The following is a 16,081-nucleotide window of genomic DNA, read 5'->3' as shown; positions in this document are numbered from 1 at the left end:
CACTTAGACTTTATAAGAAGCAATTGCGATTTTATATCACACAATTCAGACTATATCTCGCAATTCTGTATTTCTGACTTTAAAAAGAAGCAATTGCAACTTTATATCCCGCAGTTCTGACTTTATATCTTGCAATTTCTGACTATAAGAAGCAATCGACTTTAATTCACACAATGCTGACTTTATAACACGCAATTGCGACTTTATATCTCACAATTTTGACCATCTCGCAATGCTGACTTTATAACACGCAATTGCAACTTTATTTCAGGCAATTCTGACAGTTATATCTCGCAATTCTGACTTTATAAAACGCAATTGAGACTTAATATCACGCAATTCTGACCATCTCGCAATGCTGACTTTATAACACGCAATTGCAACTTTATTTCAGGCAATTCTGACTTTATAACACGCAATTGAGACTTTATTTCACGCAATTCTGATGTATTCCAAAATGTAAACTCGCAAGTGTGAGATAAAAAGTCGCAATTATCTTTTAAAACGTTTTATTCTGTGACGCAAACAAGCTTCCATACCTCCTGGCCTCTTCCTCCCAGCCATCCTCCCTGACGCGTACCGTTACGGTAGGGCCGGCCAGGCGCGGTAGGCGCCGGCGATGCCGCGGGCCCGCAGCCGCAGTAGCCTACCTAAAACGTTTTGGAAAAGACTGGCTGTGGACCCAACCAACTCTATAGTAGGGGAGGGGAGAACTCCCTCACATGGTACAACCCATGCAGAGGCTGCGCGCTGCAGTGTCAGAAGGCGGAACGTGTAATGTTACTAACGTGACATTGAAATGTGAAACAAAAAACAAACAAAAAAACAAACAAAAAAAAATCCTCGACCGGCCCAAAAGTGAAGCGGCCCACCGGGAATTCTCCCGATTACCCAATCCGGGCCTGCTCAAGGACAATCACAATAGCACTTGATCATTACATGTGTTTATTTGCACATTACACTCAAGGCAGTTTATAATACTGAGGCATCATTCGCAACACACATTTTGGCCATTGCTCTTAATGTTTTCAGGCTGCTTCCCATAAAGCAAATTCATCTAACCGGAAATTATGAAAATAAATCAACTTATCAATCTATCATACAGTTAATTCACTATAATTGAAACTTAAACCTGCTAGCACTAGTGTTACTCTTACCACACCAGAGAGAGACTGGTAAGAAAAAGGGACTTGAACCCTGTTTTACTACTTCTGCTTTTTGTCCTTCTTAAACTCGGCGATTTGACTGAAAATGTCCACCAAATTGGAAGGAAGATCTTTTTTAAGGCTTCCAACAGAAGACCGTCCGTCGTCTTGATCGCGACTGTATCTCTCCGCTCTTTCCATCTTCTCGTCCCTGCTTCGCTCCGACACGCAGCGGTTTCTGCCCTGCGAGGAACACTCCTTGGAGAAGCGATCAGATTTGTGAGAGTATTCGGATTGGGTTGAAGAGGAAGAATCCCTCCGGTTTCTGGCACGACCTGAGGCGCCGTGAGTCCCGTAACCCTCACCGTTAGCGTCAGGACCTCCCAGTCTAGACCCATCTTTGACGTTCTCCGGACTCCTGTCGGTAACGTCTTCAAACCTACCTCTCCCGTCTTCACTCCGGCTTTTCCCCCAAGACTGCTCTCCTTCGCCGAGGAGTTTGGTTATGGACTGTTTCTGGTTGATGTACGAGGCCGAGGTGTTCGCCGGAGCCGGAAACCAGTCGTCCTCGAGCGTTTTATCGCTGCAAGACGACACTCTCCGCTTGTGTTTCTTACTGCCGTGAGACGAGCGTCGCCGTTTGTGTTTCCGCTTCTTCGATTTCTTCCGACTCGTTGAAGGAGAGTCGTCGCCTGTGGTTGAAGAGGTGTCCGAGGACGTGGAGGAAGAGGTCGACCGCTTTCTTTTCTTCTTCTTAATTCTACATGGGAGCAAACATCACACTGAAACTCGCATGGGACGTCAACAATGACTAAAAGAGTACAACAAAAGAGAGTTCTTACCTTGCTTTGATGGAAGAAACACTCAGATTTCAATGGTCACGTACACAATGCGAAGTTTTTAGAGTGAGAACACATTTTTAAATCAGGGCTAGGCGATAGTTTTAAGGAACAAGCCGACTTTTTGGGACTTTAGCTTAGTCACCGGACTTAGAAGTCCATACGGACTTATCTAACTCTGGGGGTACGGTAAATAAGGTAAAGTCCCAAAAAGTCGGCATGTTCCTTTAATAATGTTCACATTTTTAGCTTTTGAGGATTTTCAGTACATGTATCTCAATAAGTTTTTTTTTTTTTTAAATCGGAAATTAAACCAGTCATAGTAAAGTTCTTAGTCAACGAGTCCACTTTCGATATTTCAGCTGAACAATATTTTCTATATTTCTACTCTAGCACCATTTTCGTTCAGCGCGTTTTCAATTGATGATTTCAGCCCTCCAAAACTACAGAACATTTATTTCGTTGCCATTTCAGTCAGATTAATTGTTTTGGTTGCAGAACTTTTGGGGCATCACTAACAAATACAAGCAAAAGCATTATGCAAATATTATCTCCTAAAAAGGACAAATGTCAGGGTCTGGGTACATTAGATGGTGAGAGAACAATAATTTCTTGTAGAAAACATTGACTAAATCACAAGCAAGTGACAGAACTGATTTACATGAATTAAACTTAGCAACTAAAATGCTTATTTTCCAAGTTTAAATCAGAGGTGCTAATAAAATATCCAGCAGCACTTTATTTTACAGTCCTGTTCCCCATGTGCATACTATCTACTACTTGTATTAATTACAATAACTAAGCACTAACCCTAAACCCTAACCCATGTAGTTAACTTGTATTACAAGTACTTTCTTAGGTAAGTATCCTGTGAGTACACGCACTGGTAAAACTAAACAAAAATCAACCTAAAATCCTCATATTTCAGAGTAGAAAAACAAGATAGGACTGTAAAACTACTCTTTTGGAAAAAATCACAGGCAAATAATAATTCTATTTAAAAAAAACAACAATAATAAGTGCATTAAAATCATCATGGTATTTATAATGTTGCTTAAATTTACATCACAAGAAAAATCACGCAAATATATTGTGAATATTTAGGTATATTGCCCAGCCCTAATTTAAATCCTGGACTTAAGGACCAAAATTATCGTTTTAGTCTCAGTCTATCCATTGTTTCCCACCTTGCCAATGTACATAATAAACCACAATGCAAATTTAATGTAAATTTAGTTGTTGACACCAATAACTATAATGCTAAATATATGACCGTCCACATTGATTACGCTCTCCTTATTATAAGCACAATGTATTTATGACATCTGCCGCTTTACATGCTCACTCTTTAAAGTGGGGTGGATTCTGATTGGCTGGCAATGTTTTTATTATTAATTAGCCTGGGAAAAAAAAAACATTCTCAAAGTTATTCCAACAATATCAATATCGTTCCTCTGTGTTGTTACAGTGTGGACTACACTATTCATATAGAATTAGTGCGATTATTAAAACTTAATATAGTTATTGTCTTTGGTGTGAACAGGACTTCCTGATTTCGACTGAACAGTGTGTGCAGAACAGCTGTATTTATCTGCAGTGTGTACGTGACCAAACATGTGCATAACAGGAATAGAAACGTGAATCAAAATGGTGGTGTTGACATTACCTTTTCTCTTCTTTTAGGATTTTACGCAATTTCTCGGCACTTGTCTCCACGGTCTTAGATTTTTCCTGCTCTTTGGCAGCTTCCTGTTCTTTCAATTTAAGCGATTTCTTTAAAGCAGTTCATTTACAGGGTAAAATTGGGAAAATGATCAGGAAATTCATCAAGCATGCATGCGTGCAGCGCACAGGACGAGCAATTTCACACAAGTGCCGTTTTCACACCCCAGGCGAAGTATTCAGCGTCAGGATGTTAAGCAATGACAAAAAAGCGAGAAAACATTTTATATTTAGCAAGATGCAGTTACCGTAGTACCAGGAGCAGAATACAAACCAAAGGTGGTGGGGTTTTAAGTCCACATGGGGAAATTATGTCAACCCAGTGCAATCAGGGTTAAAGGTCCCATCAGTCAGGTTTCACAGGTCCAAGATCAGATAGATACATAAATAACAAAAATACTTCATCAGTACTTCAATACTTATCAGTTCAAATAAAACGTCATGCATTTTTGTTTTTGATAACGAAAAAGTAAAGTCTTAAAGTCCCCCTGTGGTGTAAATCCAGCTTTTAATGTTGTTTATATGTCTATGTGGTGTTTTTAATGAGCATTTAAGACAAACCATGTGTAAATTCATAAGTCGACAGCATTGCTGAGTATTTCCTCCTTAAAACTGCAGTGAACCAAAGACAGTCTCAAAAACACGCTTTGAAATCGCTGGTGTTTCTGACGTCACAAACTACCTTTTAACCAATGCGTGATCGTCAACCAGTGGATCTCTGAGCTGAGTGAGTGAGTGGAGGCGGGGCTCATTTGCATATTCACAGAACTGCGTATACTAAATGAGGCAAGGGTGTCGAGTTACATCCAAGATACTTTAAGGCATGAGGAATGTTTTTTAAGGAAAAAACGCGTAAATGTCATTTTGGTGTCAGAAATGATTGACTACAGGGGGACTCTAACACATGCTATATCTACAGTATGTACCTGAAATACTAGAAGCTAACTGTCGGATTAAATCTGCAGCGGCAGCCAATCATGTATCAGTGACAGTCAGGTTTATCCAGCTCACCTGGATGCGTATCTGAAGTTTCTCCAGAGCCTCGGCTGCCTCTCGAAACGTGTCGTCTAACACCACGGCTCTTTTGTAGAGACCCTCGGCGGTCACCAACTTCTCTTCCTCTTCAAGTCTGCGCAGAAAAGATCAGATCAAAATTAAAATCATTCTGAAACCGCTAAAAAGAAGGCACAGGTTTTGTAAAAGCCTACATACTTTTAAAAGCCTACACACATTAGTTGGATTTGATATTGATGCAGTAAGTTCTCCAAGCTACAATGTCTATACTGATATTTGGCAAATTAAACATGTATGGTAAATATTGTCCATAATAATGTAAAAAGAGTGTTGCTGATGTTAGGGCATTGTTAAGTGACCGGTGTCCTGTTTTAGTAGCTTATTTGGCATTAATATTCAGTTGATAATAATATTAAAGGCCCCAATATACTACAAGCGAAATTAAAGAATGAACTGGTGTGACGTCGAACAAAATCAGAGCTGCTAATTTATAGTATTAGCATATTCTTTTTTCATGTTTAATACTGTAAAGCTGTTTGGTTAAAAGCAATATTTTTACCCCTGAGCGAAGAACTGAACAAAAGTCAATTCAGGTCACTAGACAGGGCACGCACTTTTCATATTGAGTTACATTTTTGAAGTTTAATTCTTAGAGGTAGGGTAGTTTGTTCATAACTATAGGTTTTTTTGGGTGGATGCCAAGTTCAGATGAGCCCAACCCAAGTCTCTATGATACTCCAGTTTATATGTCTGCAATTACACTGTTTAATAAAGTTTAATATACCACTGACGGAACGAGCGAGCATCCCCGGCATTTCCAGAAGTGAAGCAAGAACAAAAGCAAAAACAAGAACGACACTTATACGGGAATATTCTGAATAGATGTTCGTACTTATAAAAAGGTAACCGGAATAATCACTTAAATTGTGATGTGCCGATCAGGAAATGAATGCATGGAAATTCCTACAGGTGAATCATACATGCATTCTTGTGAGGTCTCGGGATTAAAAACATCAAATAAATGCCTGACAGCATAGTGTGTCTTGATGCAAACAAAGTTAGTCATAATTAAATAGGAAGGTCACAAAAAATGCAGCGCAGATATGGTAAAATCACAGTATTTTGTGCAGTATTGCTTTGTTTCTGTTTTACCACTGAAGAACTAGAGGAAGTAACAGGGTTGACATACTGTCCTCCTCTTTCCACGAGCGTCTGGCAGAGGTATTTCTTAGCATTCCTGTGCGTGGGAGAGCTCTCCAAGGCCAGCTCAAAGTCGCCGATAGCTTTCATCAAGCTTCCTTTGGTTGCATATCTACAAGAGAATAAAAACAGCTTCAGTAATCATGCAACACGAGCCAGAGGAACAATCGCAAATATTATAACATGAAAAAATGACTCTTTATATTGACGTGTTGTGACTTACAGAGCTCCGCGTGCCACAAGCGCCTCCACGTTGTTGGTGTCGATCTCTAAGGCCTTGTTGTACTCGTTCATTGCTTCTACATGACGACCCGATTTGAAATGGTCAACACCAGTTTTAACGCTATAACGATTTGAAGAAATGATACGGTCAGCATTAGTTTATTCAGTTTTGAACTTACATATTTAGTAAATGAAAAATAAGAGTCAAAAAAATATTTCTTACAATTGTACTATTTGTATTTATGCTTGTTTATTTGTATTTATGTTAGTTTCTAACTTAAACAGCACTTAAACAGCACTGTATTTATGTTAGTTTCTCTAAACAGCACTTTCAAGAAACATTTCAATTTAATAACTGTAAAAATGTCATGTGGTGCAACCATCAAGAAAAAAAAATAACATGTTTTCCTTGCACCTTGAAAACATGTGAGTGCACATCTTATTTAAAAAAAAACACTTTAAAATAAGGTTTCATTAGTTAAACTAGCAATGAAAAATAATTATACATATATAATAATAATATATACTAATACATTTTTTCATTAAAAGTTGTATTTGTTAACATTAGTTAATGCCCTGTGAAGTAACATGAACAAACTATTATATTTTTTTATTAACTAACATTGACAAAGATAATTAAATATTGTAACAAATATATTACTCACTGTTAATTCATGTTAGATAATACATGAACTAATTTTAACAAATGAGACCTTGTTGTACAGTTACCAAAACAAATTATATATTTTAAGTTCCTTTTAAAAGTAATGCAATGCGTTACATTGTGTTACTTCTCACCCGGGCTGGGGCTTGGTTATTTGTTTTTAATAACAATAAAACAAGTTTTGACAAACGTGAACGTCCTTCCAAAGCAAAAGTGAAATTAATAAAGCCTCATGCTGAAGGAAAAGTGTTTGTTTATTAGTATGGTTAACCTGGACCATCGAAGGTCAGCAACAAAGACACTGGTTAATAAATTGAGATTAAATAAAGTATATTTGTGTTGATTGACATCAGTAATGAGTAATCATATATTATATATATATATATATATATATATATATATATATATATATATATATATATATATATATACTGTATATATATATACTGTATATATAATGACATCTTTAGAATCAACAACAGGGTGGAGTTTGAAAATAAGAAGATTTGAGAAATAAAAATCACGCGTCCACTACGTATTGGATTTAATGCAGTAAGTCTCAAAAACTTGGTAAAAACAAACCATTTCAAGGCCCAGGACACAGATTGCTTCTTCCGAATAGCTGTTCCAAAATCCTCCTCTTTGAAGCGCTTGCTGTACATATAAACAAATCTGTTTAACTGAGAAAACACCAGTGCAACTGGGAATGCCATAAGTGTATAAGAGAGAATGTACCTCTGTAGCCCCCTCATTAGAGAAGGAGTTTGTGTCCCACTTATTCCCAGCTTTGCCAGGAGGTAGTCCACATTTAAGGGGTTGGACAGGCCAAGTGAGTCCTCCAAAAGCTTCTCATAAGTCTCGTTGCAATCTGTGGCCACCATTTCACCCCGGCTGAAAGAGTGGAAGTAACAATCAACAACAGGAAGTCTGAGATAAATGGGTAAATGTTTGTTTTCTTGATTCAACATACGTATAATGAAGAGGAAGCTCTTCTTTGCTTATGACACCCAGTTTGACTTTATTCAAGTGAGTAGCCAGCGAAGATGAATACAAGGATAGCGTCAACTTCTCGTGGTAGCGGTCAATGTCCTTTACCCCAGCTGTGGCATAAAACATCACTTTATCCAATCGAATAATCCGTTTATACACTAATGCACTGATTTTCCTTTTTTTTTTTTTTTTAAAAAGTACAAAAAAAACACCATACCTCTGATTAAATCCCCAATTTGGTAATAAGACAAAGGATCGTCATGATTTCCAGTCGAAGGTACGTTTCTTATTGGACAGAGGGCCTTTTGATAGATAACATTAATTTTTAGAATCACATTTCACTGACAAGCTGCATATGGTTTCATATGGGTCTGAAAAACTTTCACACAATTTTCAGCAAAAGTTTCCATTTAAAGACTCAAGTAAAAAGTAATATATTCCTTACATTTTGACCATAATCATATGGAAGCTTGTTTCCGCCACAGAATAAAAAAATAGAAAAGGCAACTATGACTATTTATCTCGCAATTATGAGTTTATATCTCACATTTCTGAGGGGAAAAAAAAAGTGAGAATTGCAGGATTATTTCACATTTTTGAGAAAAAAAGTCAATATAAACTTATTTTTGAACAGCTCACAATTCATATTTTTTTACTTTAATGTGAAGCCAATCCCCCTCATGGAAGAAGAAAGCCATCATGTTTACAACAGTGACAATGAGCGATAATCAGGATCAACTAAACGCTGGATTTTTAAAGTATGTGAAGTTCATGTATTGTTGCAGTAAACTTGCACAACACTCTTGAATGAATAGTTTATTAGATACATGCCGGTCTGTTGTCATAGGGACATCAACATTTACATTACAACATTTATATTATTACAAACTGTGATTGGTTGATTTATATGTCAGTCAGACGTCCTCTTGCGCGGTCCTTGGCCAATGAAAGCTGCGATAGAATCCAGACCTTTGATATTTGATATATATAAATTGATATCCCTACTGACAACCCTATTTGAAAGTTTAGCTAGGTCATTTTTAGGGGTTCAAGCATGAAATGCTGAAACCCTATTGTAATTGTAAGGATTTGTAAAATGTATCGTGCAGGACAAACCGTAAGGCCTAGAGCAGGGGTCGGCAAGTAACTTTGGCCGCGGGCCAATATTTTTTTTAGCCAGTAGATGGCGGGCCAGCTACACAGAGTAGGCCTATGGATACAAATTAAATACTCTTATATAGGCCTATAATTGCGGAATATGATGGGTCCGTCACCGTCCGTGGATCATTCATTCAATCGTTTTTTTTTTTTTTTTCAAATTAAAACCAAAAATAAAAAGATGAAAAACGACTTGTTTTTCCATTATTTATTTCCTAAACTGAAATGAAAAAAAAAAAAATAAGGACGGGTTTTCTGATTTTCTGATTGTGCTCAGATCAAAAATAGAAAAAATGAATTACTGGATTAGACAAATTTAAATTTTGATTTTTAAGTTTTAATTTAACACCTTATGCATATATCAAGGAAACCATTTTAAACAGATCAAGTAGGCTACTATTGTGGTAACATATTACAGCCATTTTAATAAAGGTGTGAATAGCAATCATGCCTCATTCCGTACAGTCCGACTTTTGAACTTTATTCCTTTTTTATTATTATTATTTATTCGGGGACACACACATACACACCTAAGGTTTAAGGAGGTCTGCGTGGGACTGTTTTTTTTTTCGTCCCGCTCCCACAAGGTTCTATTCAGCAACCGCTTAAAATACACTCGGTGTTCACCCGCTTTATTTCCCGACCTGACGGGTCCACAAAATTTAGATCTCGTTTCCATAATCTCACATTCAAATGTCTCTAATGGAAAGAAGGAGATTGGAGTAGCCTATAATAATTATAAATGCTATACAAAAATTGTGTTCGTGTCAGTATAAATATTAGGCTATTTTAACATTGTACTGTCAGCAGAGAAAAAAAATGTCACAGAAAAAAAATATGAAATATAAATAACATGAATTAAATAGGACAAAGCCTATCACTCAAGTTTCTAAGCAACATAAACGAAAAACATATTGCCCTACTGACGAAATGAAGTAGGCTATTTTCTGTCGAACTATTTCAAACATCCTTGCAAAAAAAGAATGTTGTTGACTGACAATGGTTTCAGTACCAAACAGCTCCTCAGAGATAGGTGTACAGGCGGTCAGAATTAAGTGCGGATACGCTGTCAAAAGATGTCGGGAGTTGGCTATTGTCAGTCAGACCGCACGCTCCGTCCAAAGTAGGCTACACCAGAGTTCTGACCGCTACCGTCTTTTGACGCGCGAATGGACACAAAGTGGTCAAGCGTATAACTAGACGCGGCAGGCGCGAATTTGACGCGCTATTCGCGTCCGTTGTGAACGCACAGTTATACTTTAAAATGTAATCCTGCACCGCATGATTCCCTATGGGCGTTTCACACAGTATGCGGCGGTGAAATCGCCGCGCGACTACGGCTTTTCTCAAGTAGTGGAAGAGTTTTGTACAGCATTTAGGACTGCCAAAATAATCCGGCGGGCCAGAAAATATTGCTGACGGGCCAGTTTTGGCCCGCGGGCCGCCAGTTGCCGTTCCCTGGCCTAGAGACTTGAAACCTGGCCAGATGGTAGGCCTCAATTTGGGGAGAACCTATCAAAGTATGACCCCGATTGGCCCCTAGGTGGCGCTACAGCAACCAAAAGTTCAAAATCGCTCATAACTCTTAGACCGTTTGTCCTAGACTTACGTGTCTTACACCACTGTGATCCCGCTCAAGGCGGACAAAATGTGTATCTCCAATTTCGATTTAGGCAGGAAAAATGTTCTGCTATGTTGAATTTTGTCCAAAACCTACTTTTGCAAACTAGTCCCTGGTTTTTCGCCCGATCGGAACCAGACCAGTCTAGGACAATTCTCTGGACTCTCTAGATCAATAATTATCGGAAAAAAAAGTTGAACTTTTGCATTTGGGTGGCTGTAACAGGGTCATTTAGAAAATACACAAAATACACTAAAAAGCCTATAAATCCTAAATGAAAACTCAGAACTTCATAAAAATTGGTGAGCATATGTGCCATAACATAGTAAACAATTATGCAAAATTTTATGGAGATCGGACCATAGGTGGCGCTATAACTGTAAAAAAGCTTTGAAAACCATATATTTCCTATGGTACATTGCCTGTATTGGCTGTAAATGGACTTTTTCATCTATTATTTCAATGGTTAAATGCTTGCTAAATAAAACTTAATAACTTTTGATGCTTTTGTGCTTAAAGGCCTTAACTGCTTGAACCCCGATAAATGCTGCTTGCAGCTTTAATTTGTTTTGTTTTTTCTCAGGATTGAGATATAAAATAATAATTGAGATGAAAGTTTCCTTTTTTCTTTTTTTATTACATGGTGGAAACAAGCTTCCATATAATCATTAACTGCAAAAAAATATATAAAAAAAAACCATTGTGAATTATTTATTAATAATAAATTTATATTTGGAATTCTGTTGCTGATGCCGGCCATTAGTGGTGTAGAATTACACACTTCAGAGAAGAAACCGATAAATCAACCCAACCTTTATCTCAAGATCCTCGATATCCCTCTCCAGTCCACCAGCAGTGCAGAGAAGCGTTACAAATAAACCGAAGTCTCGTACGGAATTGATCCTTCCGATAAGCATGTCTCCGCGCTCCACGTCCCGGTAGAAGAGCTCACGTCGCTCTTCAAACGACACCTCCATGAACTGCTCCAGCGGGGGCATGATGGCGTACGCCTCTGAGACGACAACATACGCAATCATTAAAAAACACAAAAGTAGAATTTTAGAAGTATATCCTGGTTGCTCATTTCCATACAATTAAAGTGAATTGGGACTGGGGCTACAATGGAACATAACACAGAGAACACACACAATGGAGCAAACAGGTGATGGGTTTGAAACAAAATGAGTGTGAATAAATCTTCCTTAAACAGAAATAAGATTTTGAATTTCATTTGAAGGTAAAGATGACAGTCCACCTCCAGATTCCTCCTGCCATTCATCTACTGGTGTGGAGGATTTCCACGATGGTGCAAACAGAAGATCAGCTTTCCTTGCTATGTACTGTTCCAGAATAGGACTTGTATCTTCTTTATCTCTGTTTTAAACCAAGAACAACATCCACCAATCAGAGATGTCTTTTACATGTGACTGTGTGCTTGTGTGTATTTTATATAGTGTATTTTAATTATAGTATTTGAGACAGACCCCTGGGTATAAATAATAACAGTGAGTTAAAATAATATTTCCCATCAAATTATGTAAAAACAAATTCACTTGACAAAAAAAAAAACTTACTTAAATTGCATGACTTCAGATGTGTATGGAAGGCCATTTCTGCCACATAAGAAAACAAAATCATGCTTTGAAAAATCATAATACTTAGTTATACTTATTAAGCAAAAAGTTGAAATTCTGACATGCTAAGTCATATTTATGATATGAACAGTGGAAATTATTACAAACCAAGTGATAATTCTCACATAAAATAGTTGAAATTATGACATATTAAAGGGTTAGTTCCCCAAAAAATGAAAATTCTGACATCATTTACTCACCCTCATGTCATTCCAAACCTGTAAGACTTTCATGCGTCTTCGGAACACAAATAAATATATATTTTTTAATTTTTTAATGAAATCTGAGAGATTCTGTCAATACATTGACAGCTACGCAATTTTGACGCTTCAGTAAGTTCATAAAGAGATCGTAAAACTAACCCATATGGTTTAGTCCAAATTTTCTGAAGAGACTCGGTCGCTTTGTATGATGAACTGATTAAATGTAGGCTTTTAATCACATATAAACATTCATCAACGCAAACATCAGTTGCAGTAAACAGAAGCTTAAAGGATACTCCACTTTTTTTGGAAATAGACTCATTTTACAACTCCCCCAGAGTTAAACAGTTGAGTTTTACCGTTTTCGAATCCATTCAGCCGATCTCCGGGTCTGGCGGTACCACTTTTAGCATAGCTTAGCATAGATCATTGAATCGGACAGGACCATTAGCATCTCTCTCAAAAAAATGACCAAAGAGTTTCGATATTTTTCCTATTTAAAACTTGACTCTTCTGTAGTTGCATCGTGTACTAAGACCGACGGAAAATGAAAAGTTGCGATTTTCTAGGCTGATATGGCTAGGAACTATACTCTCATTCCTGCGTAATAATCAAGAAACTTTGCTGCCGTACCATGGGTGCAGCAGGCGTAATGATATGACGCAGCGCATGAAAATAGTCCCCAGCTCGGTAACTTCCAACGTGACCGGGACTAAGTTTGTCTAACCTATTAGACCTATTTTCAGGCGCTGCGTCATATCATTACGCCTGCTGGACTCATATACGGCAGCAAAGTTTCTTGATTATTATGCAGGAATGAGAGTTTAGTTCCCAGAAGAGTCAAGTTTTAAATAGGAAAAATATTTAAACTCTTTGGTCATTTTTTTGAGAGAGATGCTAATGGTCCTGTCCGATTCAATGATGTATGCTAAGCTATGCTAAAAGTGGTACCGCCAGACCCGGAGTTCGGCTGAATGGATTAGAAAACGGTAAAACTCAACTGTTTAACTCTGGGGGAGTTATAAAATGAGCCTATTTCCAAATAAAGTGGAGTATCCCTTTAAGCATGTTCGCTTGACGTGCGAAAACAGATGAGGTTCATTCTCGCGTTACGCAGCACGTTTGAGCTTCAGCAAGAGCCAATGAGGTCAAGCATGTACGGTTGAGCTTATATGTTTACTGATTAATGTGAATAAAAGCCTAAATTTAATCTGGTTGTCATGTAAAACAATCCTGTCTTTAATAAAAAAAAAAAATTGGACTAAACCACTTAATCTCTTTATGAACGTTTTGAAGCGTCAAAGTGGTTGTTGAGTAGCTGTAAATGGAGGGACAGAAACCTCTCAGATTTAATGTAAAAATGTACATTTTTAAAAAGAACTAAGGTGTGGAACAACATGAGGGTGGGTAAATGATGCAATAATTTTCATTTTTAGGTGAACTAACTCTTTAAGTAATAATTAAACGATTAAAAAGTCGAAATTATGCCTTTCTATATCATAAGTATGACTTTTTATGTCAATGTTTTCTTAAGTGGCAGAAAAGATTTATATTGTAGTAATACAAGTCGTATCGTATGGACTACTTTTATGCTGCTTTTAAATATAATAAAGCTCTAGTCTCCATTCACTTTCACTGTACGGAAAAGAACAACACGAACGTTCTGTTAAATGTCTCAATTCGCTTTCCACAGGAGAAAAATAAATACGAATAACGTTACATGTTTGAAACGACATGCAGTCGAGTAAGTTAGCTAATTGATTAAACAACATTATCATTATTAATTATTTTGGACAGACTAGCTATTCCTTTAAGTAGCCTAACGAGCTATTTATAGGGTCTTGGGGTCACAACGCAAACAAGATATTAGGGATCAAATTAGCCATGCACAACGATCATAAAACGACTCTTACCTTTGGTTAAGAGTTTTGGCGAGATCAGCAGCCACATTTTTAAAGTCTGGGTTTTCATTCTGTTCACATTTTAACAGTGACAACAGGTTTTCACCATGATACGATACAGACTGTCTGAGTAAATCTCTCTCCATTATCAGTGTCTCCAACGCCACATTTTTACACTAAATGTGTGCAGAAATATCACCCCAATATTAACACAGATAATAAATAGAGGGGAGACTTCAACTTAACTGATTAAGAAAGTAACTAGTATCATCTGTTAACCTTTCAGATACTTGCTGAAAACCCGACAAAGATTGTAGAAAACAAAAGTGTCTGAAATTGAGCAGAAATAGCTGCAACTGTAAACGTGACTATGCCAAACGCGAGACGTGGAAACCGGAAGCGAACCGGAAAAAGACTTTACTTCAAACATTTTTGGACATCCTTAAAGATATATATATTTTTAAATATTCGCAATTGCATTAAAATACAGCTATTTAGAATGTAGTTTGCTTCGCTTAGACGGAGCATTAGCCAAACAAGAAGCACACGAGAGGAGGTACAAACGGGAAACGTTTTGTTGTTATCTTGTTTTCAAAATTAAAGTCGGTGATAAAACACACGCATCAGGTTTCGCGGTTTTCAAAATAAAAGTACCATAGGATTTTTTTTTTTTTTAATTAAAGTTAATCCACTACTGACACACAAAATACAAACTAATTTTTTTTTATTCAAACTGCAATCACATTTAATCCCAAATGCTCTGAATTCTAAAGACTACAGTAGAATAATAAATAAATAAATATATATATATATACATTTTGAGAGGAATGGAAATGAGACTTACGAAAACATCTTACCAAAAAAATAATTCAGTAGACAAAATCTACATAAAACATTTTATAAGTTGTGAGCTGTGAAAATTACGTGATCTAGGACATTTATACAGTGCATGTACGTCCATTCCTCACAGCTTTTAAATTCAATACGGCATTTAACCAGAGGATTTATGAATGACAGTGAAGCACACAACTGATGCTGGTAGGTCACATGATTATGACAACATGACGGACGTAGTATGCCCAGATTACATTCATACTACACACACTCATACTATATAACATACTTTTTTAATTTTTTTTTTAGCAGTTTAGAAGTAATTATTCAAAATAACACCAAGAGTGCCTCAGTCATGTGACAGCAAAGGCATCAGGCTGAGCAACTATAACTATAACTCCATTTCATTTTCATTTCAATACAATTTTGAAAGGATATATTTGTGATTAATATATAGATAAACAATACAGAGATAACGACACAGAGAAACAATATCATCGGAATAACTTTCAGAAGGATTATTTCCAAATGATGAAAGATAAAAACATCGACAGCCAATCAGAATCCATCCTGCTTTAAAGAGATCCAGATGGAAAAAAATGCAGCTCGCGCTTATAATAAACAGGACATGATTATGCATTGGTGTGTATGCTAATACACAATATAGTTATTGTAGTTATCTTTATTAAGGCCGAGCGTTTAGGCTTTGGTATCGGCTTTATAATACGCAAATTCCATCTGAGAACAATGCTAAATATATGGGAAAAATAGTTTATAATCAAATCCATGCACTAACAGAAAAAATAGTCTGATCTCTCTCTCTGTAGAACAGCATGGCATATTTATATTGTATGAGTCATTGTAACTTTGTATGCGTTCAGGTTAACACATGGAATGCAAGGAAACACCCGTGACTTAGAACCTGATCATTTAA

At 36.9% G+C, this 16,081-nt stretch overlaps 1 protein-coding gene across 2 annotated transcripts; it reads right to left on the bottom strand.

Moving 5' to 3' along the window:
• Window positions 1-927: 927 nt before the first annotated feature.
• Window positions 928-14,918, bottom strand: ttc14 (tetratricopeptide repeat domain 14). 2 transcript variants are annotated; one of them, XM_081384679.1, is made up of 13 exons: window positions 14,326-14,918; window positions 12,150-12,188; window positions 11,831-11,949; window positions 11,388-11,587; window positions 8,014-8,098; window positions 7,777-7,906; window positions 7,542-7,697; window positions 7,389-7,460; window positions 6,144-6,263; window positions 5,910-6,032; window positions 4,718-4,835; window positions 3,651-3,757; window positions 928-1,905 (listed from the first exon to the last, which is right to left on the bottom strand). In XM_081384679.1, exons 1-13 carry the CDS (start codon window positions 14,457-14,459, stop codon window positions 1,206-1,208), a joined length of 2,103 nt encoding a protein of 700 aa, XP_081240805.1. In that variant the 5' UTR covers window positions 14,460-14,918; the 3' UTR covers window positions 928-1,205. The 2 variants fall into 2 exon arrangements, with proteins under 2 accessions (XP_081240805.1, XP_081240806.1); XM_081384680.1 differs by lacking the exon at window positions 12,150-12,188.
• Window positions 14,919-16,081: the final 1,163 nt, after the last annotated feature.

Source organism: Scardinius erythrophthalmus, assembly GCF_964197995.2.
Source record: "Scardinius erythrophthalmus genome assembly, chromosome: 14".
NCBI classification, from domain to species: domain Eukaryota; kingdom Metazoa; phylum Chordata; class Actinopteri; order Cypriniformes; family Leuciscidae; genus Scardinius; species Scardinius erythrophthalmus.
This window is presented reverse-complemented; position numbering and strand designations above follow the sequence as displayed.

Excerpts from the sequence above, each read along its gene's own strand:
- ttc14 (XM_081384679.1), bottom strand. The coding sequence starts at position 14,459 with ATGGAGAGAGATTTACTCAGACAGTCTGTATCGTATCATGGTGAAAAC. Across the intron at positions 7,461-7,541 it reads CTAATGAGGGGGCTACAGAG|CAAGCGCTTCAAAGAGGAGG; the intron begins GTACATTCTCTC and ends TTATATGTACAG. Across the intron at positions 1,906-3,650 it reads ATCCTAAAAGAAGAGAAAAG|AATTAAGAAGAAGAAAAGAA; the intron begins GTAATGTCAACA and ends GCTCCCATGTAG.